We start from the raw sequence: 10,648 nt of genomic DNA on the forward strand, positions 1-10,648 counted from the left end.
AGCCAACTGTGGCAAAGCGCTCAACAGTGCCCTTCCCCAGAAACGAAGTCATCCAAGAGAAAGATGAGGTTTGTGACCTGCAGACAGCACAATCAGGCATCCCGGTCGCGGTGGTACTGCAGGTGTGATAAAAATAGTAAGGATCTTCTATAGAGTCTTTTGTCCAGAATATTAACGGAACCATATTTCAATTTCTAACATCTGAAAAAGGATCAAGGAAATGTTTTCAGCTTTGAGAACATATTCTGAGAACAAAAGAACATTTTTTTTCTTTACAAATAAAATGCCATCTTTTGACATTAAACACTGGATGAGACACTTCCATGGTCTGTAGTTTTTCCACTCCCCAGCAGAACAGATATTCGTACTTCCACTGGATCAGATCAATGCTATGTGACTCAGGTTCATTTACCACCTGATTGGTAATAAAAATCAAATTAATATTTCAAATATATCTTTCTGATTCTGTGTCATGTATGGGCGGCAGTGTATCATCTGGGGATATTTCTGGCAAACATGTTTGACATATTGTCTTTGCTTATCAAAGCTTTGGGAATCATGCAGGCATCCATGCTTCCTTGTTGAGGAGGATTTTATTGAATTGTTTTGCCATCAGACTTCATTTGCTTGACCTTTGCTATTTTGTGGCTCTGGAATTAATGACCAGCTGCTAACTGTGACCCACACGGTTTCATTCACTCTGTCAAAATGCATTTAAAATAAGATACAAACTGCCAAAAACATGTGAGGTTCATTAAAAATTATTCAGAGCACAGTGAAACTTCGTACTCTGAGATTACATTTACGGAATCAAACTTCGTTCTGAAAGAAATCTCTCTCATATTCTATGTTTCATTTAATCTTGCAAAGAAAATGTCTGGAATGGTTTCTCTTAATGTTCTCTGTTTCTTAAACTTAACACCACTTAGGAAACTGGAGCAGCTAGTTCACATGGATGCAAGGCACTCCATCATGTGCACATTACAGTTTTAGTAAAAGTATAAACATAAATTCTTGGCTCCCTTTGCAAACACTTAGTTATGTACATTCAGGGTGCATGTTTGCTAGCATATGTGTAAGTACTTGCACAAGTTAGGAAGTCAGTAAACTGAGCCTGTACATACCAGCTCAAAAAAAGTCCAGTATGTAAATCAAATTGATGGGATATTTGACATCATGAAACATCATTTAACAGTATCTGGTTTATTCTCTTAAAAGTGTTCTCTGAATTACCTTAAACCTCTTCCACCATTTCGCAATGCTTTTTTAAATGAATCATGGGGTTTGGCACATCTTTGCTGATTTAGGATTTATCTTGGTGGAAAAAGATTAATTTCTGGCAGAGCCACTTTTCATTTTTGGCTTGTTCTTTTTTTGCAGATGTACATCACAAGCACAATTAAAACGAGGAGTAGCAGGCTAGCCAAACCTGTGCTGTGCCTGGGTACCCTTTGTGCTGCGTTCCTCACTGGGCTAAATCGAGTTTCTGAGTATCGAAACCACTGTTCGGACGTGATTGCAGGCTTCATCTTGGGCAGTGCTGTAGCTTTGTTTCTGGTAAGGCCATCAGTCCTTCCGCATTCCTTTTAAAATACTTCTTAAAAAAAAATACTGTTTTCTTGTGGCCAGTTGCAGCTGATTAATCCAGTTACTAAGAACTAATTCTAGCCTCATCTAGTCAAAAATATCAGAGAAAATCTTAATATGAAATCAGGTTTATATTAATTAGTAAATCTAATATGATTATATTTGTGCTTTTTATATATTTCAAGGGATTTTTTAATTACTGTACATGTTTTTCCTTGACCTGTTCTGGAAAAGGCTTTAAAGGTGCTGTAGGTCTCAGCTAACGTCAAAAGGGGGTTGTGCTTGAGACTTCTTCTCTGACACCCCTGTGTTGCAAAACCCCACTGCCTGCCTGGTATCTGGCAAAAATGTAGGACACAGTGTGTATATCTGGGGCTCTAAGCAGTGGTCCTGGTTCCTTTGTTTCAGAACATAAAAGAAGTGCAGTAGAAAGGAAGGTCAGAATAAACTCTCTGGGAGACTAAACTACCTCCTTTTGTGGCATTTGGAGTTGCAATGAAATTGTTCACCATCTCATAGGATAAACAAATGCGTTAAATCTATCAAAGGCAAAGGCCTTCCCAGAGAATTTAGAGGAACGGCATCTCTCTGGGCTTCGAATGTTATTTGCTCCCCTGTTGGTTGTGTGGTTTAAGTGTTCTGTTTGGTGAGAGATCTCTTGCTGAGGATTTACCCACACAGGAAACAATCAAGGTGATTCTTGCTATTACCAAGAAATGTGCATGATTTCCCTTTAATCAAAATATGCTTCAAAACTATCTACTGCATAGCAGCAGACACTTTAACCTTCTAAGCAGGAGGGATTAGGTTTCAAAGATTCCTTAAGTCTAGATCTTCCTGTTACTGACTTTTTTCCTGTTTTGTATTTAAATAAAAATGAAAAAGGAAAAAAAACCCAACCACAAAACCCTTTACATATCATTTATTCCCATGTTCCCTTTAAATAAAAACATATCTGCAACATCTGACCTGAATCTCTTTGGCTTTAATGTAAGTCATTTGTCTGATTCCCACTGAGAAAGACAGCTTAAATCTAGCTCATGCAATATAAAAGGCAGTCACCCCATGTATTTGGACAATCAGGACAATCTATGTGCTCCCAGCTCCTGTTTCTAGCAATGACAGTCTGCTTCCAGCCACATTTTGGCCCTACAGACCTCCTGTTACCTTCGAAGTTTCACAAGCCCAATCGCAGAGTGGTGGAAGGGGTCTCCCTGGAGCTTGGAGAGGATGGGTGCTGTGAGATTCCTGCTGCCGGCATCAAACTCACCCAGCGTGCAGCCTGCTCCCTGCTCAGGTCTAAAGAGCAGCAAAGAGGAAGAGCCAGCAAGGAGCTGGCTGCTGGAATCACTCTGACAGCAGATGTATTAGCTCCTGTTTGTCTTTCTTTCCAGTCAGTGTGTTCTCAAGCCCCAAACTGCTAATGTGTGTTTGCTCCTACTAGCATCACCATGTGGGTGCAGTAAGTCTGGTAATGCACAAGGGAGGGGCTTGTTGGATAAACACCACCAGTTGTGCTGAAAGAATGCAGGAATGGTGCTAAATCAACTTGACGTCATCCACGTGTGAGGTAGGTTCAGCCATCCAATGAGTTGTTTTCAGTGTTTGGAAATGACTGTCAGAGTCTGAAGGGAGTATTTGGCCAATAACACACATCATAAGGGTAGTCCATGTTCTGTGATACAGACACAGGAGTCTCTGCTGCGTAAGACATAAAACGACTGAGAATGGTTCATCGCCTCAGATTAGAGGTCAGGTGAACCCATTACCAAGGTAGTTCACGATGCCAAACTATGTCAGTAAACACGCTGTAGCCCAAGCACCTTCGACAGAAACACAGGTTAAATTCTTGTCAAAAACTGGCAGTTGTGAGACCCCTGGTGGTAGTTCCTGTGAGGTTTTCCAGTGGACGGACTATGCTGATCTCACTTTTCCTTTTTTTTCCTGCATTGCACAGGGGGTATGTGTTGTCCATAACTTTAAAGGCACTAATGGAGCTCCTTCTAAACCGAAGCCTGAAGACCCACGAGGAATGCCGCTAATGGCTTTTCCAAGAGTGGAAAGTCCTCTGGAGACATTGAGTGCACAGGTACTGTAAATCGTCTTACCCAGACCGTCAACAAGCACATTATCTGTTATGGCAGAGTAAAAACTAGTTGTATTAGTAACTACACATCCCTGTCACTAAGCTCATCGAGCAGAGTGAATTTGCATCAGGGGAGAGTTTGTTTTAAGGCATTTATCCCCTAAACTACTAAATACTTTAGATTATCTGCCCTTGTGCACATCCAAACCTAAACCAATAGGATTTTACCTGCCTCAGTGTATCATTTGTGGTAACAAACTTTTGCTTAGAAGAATAGAAAACTGAGATAAAAGTAAAGATAATTCTGTCTAATTACACTTCAGGGTGCTTTTGGCATATCTTAAGGATTTACTCTCACATGCTTAATCCTGGGGATAAACTATGCTTTCCAGAAAAATATGATAGAGATTAGGTTTTTATCCTTATTCCTGTTCGGTATTTTCTATAAGAAGAAATCATATACCCTTTTCTATCTCTAAGTCATCAGAAGAGAAGTTAATAGCATACTTTCAAGTTTGCAAAAAAAAAAAAAAACAGGCTAGTGAGAGCACCATTATTGATGGTGTTACTGTTAAAACTAACTTCAAATCGCTTATGTTAGCGTAAACTGAATCATACCCAGCCCTTTCAAAACAGACAAGCAAATGCCACCTATGAAAAATTTCTGGCAACAGGAGGAACTGTGCTTTGTCTATTATCTGAAATGCCCTGTTGTAATTTATTTGTTCTTTAAATTGTACTCCTCTTATTAGGTGGCCTGTCATTCGTGTGCACATGGTGTGCGGCAAGATTAATAGTGATTTTTGTTAAACCCTTTGACAAATAAACAGATCAGGAATCAGGAACTAAAAAAAAAAAAAAAAAGACTGTTTCTAACGCCTGGAAATATTTTGCTTAATTGAAAAGTCAGTTTTGATTAGGCAAAGATTTGCTGGAAGACTTTTAACTAAATCTGCAGAACTGTGTATATTAACTGTTCTCTTGATGGACTTGAGGTCCAGAAACTAAGTGCTGCTTACATATCTACATTGTATTGCGTATGACAAAAGGGATGAACAGGTGAAAATATTTGTAGGCTCTGAGAAAAATTTCGTCTAGTCAGCTATTTATAACTTCTGGACTGCGAAGTGCAAGGTAGGGACTAGGCCTTACCTGTTGATGTCCACCATGACCAACAAGAGTTTTCTCTGATTGGGGGTATCTGTCTCTAAATGACCATACATCTACCATGCAGGAATAGATTGGGGAAAAAGTAATCCTACTCTGAACCTCTTACAAGCAAATCCTTGGGAGTGTCTGTTCATTGCTGTTTCTTCAGACAAAGAAGGTGCATCGTCCTTCTCTATACAGATTCTGCATTCATTCCCAGTCGTTTTGCTTTGCACCCGCACAAAACCTGCAATATGCAGCATGATCCAAGGGCTACTCAGTACTGCCACTGAAGTCCTGGACATTGGCTTCCAAGGTTAAATCAACAGTTTCCACCTAAAGGGGACTTCCGTGTTGTTATATATCTGTGGCTGCATGTATGTTGACTTAATGAGCCCTCCTCTGTACAGTTTTAAGGTCTGTATGTTCCCTAATATCAAACTGTGTAGAATCATACATCACATGAAGCCAATCTGTGGTCGTCTTGGCTCTTCAGTGGCTGGGAATAGATGCACTATATTAGTTACATGACTGTATGAAGTGCTTGAGCCTGTACTGATATGTTCTTCTAGACACAATACAGTCCTGTTTGAAAGTCTCAATTATAAAAATCACACCTTGTTCTTCAAGCCTGTTAGTAAGTGTTCATAGCCCAAAGCAGGGCTTGAATTCAGCCTTCCCCACCACCAGCTCAGGACAGAAGGCAGTGATCTCTTCATTTTGAAGACCTAAATTAGCTGGGCAACGGATTTTATTAATGAAGGTTTTTCTCATTCGTTTTACACACCAGGATATGTAAATGCCAAAATGTATACAAATGTTCATGTGCTTGCTTCTTCCCCTTTGCAGAATCACTCTGCCTCTATGACTGAAGTTACCTGAGATGGAAGACTGGCAACCGAAGCTATTTTTTATTACCCCCCAGTACAATACTCCAAGACACACAGTTACTAAATGTCTAACTGTGATGACCAGTATTATGTTATGTCTAGTTAGAGGCTAATGTTTTGTACTTTTTTTGTATGAAGAAGTGATGTAGCTTGCCCTGATTTTTTGTCAGCTTTAATATTATTATGCCAGAATTTAAAAGCAAAAACGAAAAAGAAGAAAAAAACTTTTCTTGTTTAAAGTGTGCACTGAGGAACTACATCTATGGAATTGTTGATGTTGTTATGTGATACTTGTACACAATTTTTTTCTTTTTCATTTTTGAATTTATACATCTTGGTGGGGGGGTATCACTTTTACCTTTTCTTACCATAAGAAGTGCTTCTACCGGTGGGTCAGATCTGAATAAGCTCAGCATAGATCTGAAGTAGTTGCATATATTTAATTCAGATTAAAATAATGGTGATCGGGAATCTAACCCGAATGATACTATCAAAACGTAATAAACATCAACCTCTGTTCAGTGAGCTACTTAAGCATTCCTTAGCATTACTGACTTCAGCTAGCCATCCAGTTTCCAGACTATTTGACAGACTTGAAGTATGTCCTTAAGCATCTTACTGAATCAAAGCCTGATTGTTCTGGTGTGGGTGATTGTGCTAGTTATTGAAGAATAACTAAAACAATGTACTCAGTCTGCAAATATACAGACTGGACGTGAAAATTTATAGTAGTAGCTGATAGCATGTGAGCTGACTATATCACCTCCCTAGATCTCTGTTCCTCCCTGAGGCCCAGCTAAAGCTCCCAGTGAAACCTGGCTTCAGGAATTGACTATGGGGATATACAGCCACCGCTGTGGAGCTGAGGCTGTGCTTTAGGTGTTCCATAACTTCATCATAGATTTGTGGGGTAACTAGTAACACCAGTGTAAAGGAAACTGACACTTCTTCAGCAGAGTGGCATGACATGGCATTCAGATTGGCAGAATCAGGAAGGCAGTTTTGGCCCAATGGTGTAGTTTTCACTGGGGGGCTTTGACAAGACAAAAAAAAAAAAAAACCAAAACAACCAAAAACAAAACCAAAAACTGTCAAGAGTCTTTAGTAGCAGCTGCATTTCTGTAAATTTTGCTATACAGAATTTATATCAAAACTGCCATTTTACAATGTAACAACTTTGTTTAAGGAATAAAAAGACAATTAAATATGGGTGGGAGATGGGGGAAGAAAAAAAAGAACCCCTTTACAATGGCTAGAACAGGGGACAAGGCTTCATTACATGACTTACTGTTCCTAGGATTTTCCTGCATCTCATTCTTCTAGCATGGTGATAACTGCTGTATGTCTCCTTTAAAAAATGAAGCCTTTGTCTGTACTTTTGCTGGAATGTTTACCTCACATTTCCATGTTGGTTCTTCTTGGCTTTTTTTTGTATATTTTTTCCAAAACAGATGCAAAGTATCAAAAAACCAAAACATGTAGCCTGGTCTTTGTCATTTGGGGTATCTGTGTCTGGTCTTGCGGTGTTTCTTCCAGGTTGGTATTTTCTTCTGCCTCTACTGATGTCTGCTTCAGTCTTCAAACTCGGGCCGTGCAGGCTTTCTGTGACCATGAGGAGGCATCAATAGTGTTCTGAGTCCCCGAGTTTCATCCAAATTCCACAGGGAAATTTCTGCTGAATAAATCTGGTGGTAGAACGAGTCCTTGTTCTGCTGTGTTAGGAGAAGAATGACACTTTAGGAAAGCCTATAAGCATGAATACTCCAATCAGTATGCCCAGTCAGCAGCACATAAGTTTACTCATACTGCAAAGGGTTAGCAGTGGGTTGAATTCTAAGATAAAGAAGTTATATTCTGTAGCCCAGATGCAGTTGGATTCCATGAGGTTGTGTTCCTCCCAAGTGCGCTAGTACGGCAGCATGCATCTTGTGGTTTTGGTCAGTAGCTTCCACAGAATTGGTAGTGGTATTTGTCCTGCCTCTGCTTATCCTCTAACATGCGGCTATTGTCATGCTCCTTTCTTGCCTATCTCCTATTTTTCAGTCTTCTGTTTTTCACTCTCTCCTTTGACCATATTACATGAGCTATGAAAGTTGCATGCTGGGAGAGACATGGGGTTGGGGAGGGGGGCGGCAGAAAGTGCAACTACAACTGTTTTTAATGAGTACTGAGTAAGAGGCAATAAGATTTAAGCACCTTTTCTTTGATGGAAAGACATCGTTTCACTAAAAAATACTTCCAATTCATTGCTCTCAAACAAACCCTGAAGCAGACGACACAGATCTACCTATTTATCACAGTGTTTTTTCCATAAGCAACAGGGAAGCGATTTGTGAACAGCCAGCCTTCTACAGTGACCGGTGAAATACCCCCATTCCCTCATGTCCACCCTGCAGTAGAGCATGTAGTGGTACACTTAGGCTATTCAGCAATTCCCCAGGAGTCAAAAGGAAAAAAGAATGGGTTTCTTAAATTTCTTCACAGCTGCAAGAAACTAGCACTTGAGAAATCTGCTGAGCACTGTTCACACATGAAAGCAGCAGTTTCCAAGCATGCTTCAGTTATTTGTATGCTCAAAGACACCAGGGAAGCAAGAGTTCAGGAGAGGAGTGGTGTAACCAGGGTCTCTCTGGATCATCCCCAGAAATACCACACATACAGAATCTGACCTCACCATCAACAACCTGCTTTGTAGGACACATTTACAAAGTACCATGCATATACTTTCTTGTTCTCCTGACTTCACTGCTTGCTTCCTCTGATTAAAAGCAAACCTACACCACCAGTTACAGGCAAGAAAGAAGAAAAACTAACATATAGCAAACATAAAACAAAAACTAACTTAACAGCTGTTAGAAGGAGCAACAGAACTTATATAAAAACAAGTCCTTCAGCAGACATAGAAAAATTCTACAAGCTGCCCTGATGGCAGTTTTTATAGGGCTGCTGGAGAGTTCAGTTACTGAGTTAAGATTTCAGAATTCCATTTGGCACTATCTTCATGTACCAATTTTGAGTAAACAAGTGGATTTATGTTAAGATGGCAGCTGTGATAGCTTCTAAAAAAATTTCTGCTGACAGGGTCTTCTTTTCAATCTCAAGGAAAAAAAGAGTAAGAAAAAAAAAAGAAGAAAAATACAAAAATATGGCTTACCTCCCCCCTCATGCCCAAGAGTTTGCTGGCCCAGCCAGCATTGGTGGCTGAGTTGAGCAGGGCTTCTGCCATCAGCTGCACTCACAAAAGCCCATTACACAGTGCAAAACCAAAAACAAGAAGTTTGAGACATGGGGAAGAAACTGGGGGCTGGTCCCCTGGCTAACCCCACTGGATCCCGTAACTGTTGGGCAGCACAGTAGAGGGCAGAAAGCATACGTTAGTACCATTATGGAGCACACTACATCACTATTTCACAAGGAGAACTTCTGCTCCTTTTCTTACCTATAATAAACAAACAACGAAACCCAAGGACAACTAAATGAAGTTTTATTAGTGATATTCATGCATTCGGTTGCTACCACAATGAAAGGGCTCTGCTTCCGTTCTGTAGTCCTGCCTTACGAACACAAGCAAAGCAAAGCAATGCTTCGTGGTGCGACTCACTGCTCCCAGTTAATCTTCAGGTTTCGGGGTAGCTCTGCAGCACACAGTTCATCAAATCTGGACGCATCCTTCACAGGAGTGCTATAGAAATTCAAGACATCCTCAGCACTGCGCATCAGGTGGAGCTGTGAATTGGGGACAGCGTGACCAAGTTCTGCTGCCAGCTGAGCCAGCAGGCGATACTTTAACCTGTTATCTTTGAGGGGTGTCTGCTGCCAACTATCAGGAAGCGAGGGTCCAAAAATCTCCTTGACGTGAGACTCAAGGTAGCTCTGTATATCCTCCGGAGGATGATAGCTTCTGCTGCGTGGTGGGGGACAGATCAGGCTGGGCTCACTTTTCTCTTGATGAATTATTTTGTCTGCTTCTACTTCTTTTTCCTCCTTCCTGTTGGCACCAAACAAAAGTACTTTGAGTCTCTGGGCTACTTAAGACTGAACGGGAGCACATTTCTATTCATAGTTTTTTAATACCTGACTAACATAGCCTGTGGACATGTACACCTCCCGTAGACACAGCAAACTCATTACTCATGCAAAAACAAACGTGTGTAGTCTAGATGTTTGATTTTCCCCCAAATAACCATATTGTTTGTCTCTACACAGGGTGACCTGTCTAGCTTTTTTGATTGGTCTGAGAGCAAACAGAATTTTAAACAGATTAATAACTTGTTTTCCCAAAAAGGGAGAAAAGACTAACAGAAAATAACCGCTACAGAAAAAATCAGTGCCCACACCACACACATATATAAAAGCACTAGTTTTAACTACACAATTGAAGCCTACCCCAAGTTATTTGACTTGCTTATATGCCACGATCTAGGTAACACCACAATCATGATTTCACCTAAAAGGTGATACAGAAGCGACTGGTTCTCATTCCCAATCTAGTACCGCCCTGAAACATCTCTTCTCCCACACCCAGCGAGTTCCCCCACCGAAGCCTGTGAGTGCACTGAAAAACCCAGCTCCGCACCGCCACGCCCGCCTGCTCGCAGCGCACCCTCGGCGGGGACGCGACGAGGACATCCGCTGCGGGCCGCGGGGCCGGCGACCTACCGTGCTCTGGGCGCACTAACGCCCAGCACTGAGAAGGGAAGGTCTGAATAGCCAACCAGCCTCCCGACCACGGCACGGCACCGCTGTGTCCCTCTGCCTTTCCCCTTTCCCTTCCCCGGCGTTACCTCACGCCGCCCCAGAACGCCCTGCTCGCCGCAGCGTTGAGGCCTAGCCGCCCGCCCGAGACCCGCACCACGACCACAGCCGCCATCATGAGGAAACACTGCGCTTCCTGCCCGCAGTCAGCGCGGCGGTGACGCATTCCGCCCCGGCCGCG

The 10,648-nt window shown here is 41.7% G+C and overlaps 2 protein-coding genes across 5 annotated transcripts in view; one reads left to right on the top strand and one right to left on the bottom strand.

The window, feature by feature from the left end:
- Positions 1-7,187, top strand: part of PLPPR1 (phospholipid phosphatase related 1) — a 127,702-nt gene extending 120,515 nt beyond the window's left edge. For all 4 annotated transcript variants that reach the window (XM_030470438.1, XM_030470439.1, XM_030470441.1 and 1 more), the window contains exons 6-8: positions 1,381-1,557; positions 3,545-3,676; positions 5,672-7,187. In XM_030470438.1, the coding sequence (XP_030326298.1) occupies positions 1,381-1,557; positions 3,545-3,676; positions 5,672-5,704 (342 nt within the window). In that variant the 3' untranslated portion in view covers positions 5,705-7,187. The remainder of the gene's footprint in view (positions 1-1,380; positions 1,558-3,544; positions 3,677-5,671) is intronic.
- A 1,992-nt stretch (positions 7,188-9,179) lies between these two features.
- MRPL50 (mitochondrial ribosomal protein L50) lies at positions 9,180-10,648 on the bottom strand. Its single transcript, XM_030470442.1, has 2 exons — positions 10,497-10,648; positions 9,180-9,700 (listed from the first exon to the last, which is right to left on the bottom strand). Exons 1-2 carry the CDS (start codon positions 10,631-10,633, stop codon positions 9,310-9,312), a joined length of 528 nt encoding a protein of 175 aa, XP_030326302.1. The 5' UTR covers positions 10,634-10,648; the 3' UTR covers positions 9,180-9,309.

Source organism: Strigops habroptila, chromosome Z, assembly GCF_004027225.2.
Source record: "Strigops habroptila isolate Jane chromosome Z, bStrHab1.2.pri, whole genome shotgun sequence".
In the NCBI taxonomy this organism is placed as follows: Eukaryota; Metazoa; Chordata; class Aves; order Psittaciformes; family Psittacidae; genus Strigops; species Strigops habroptila.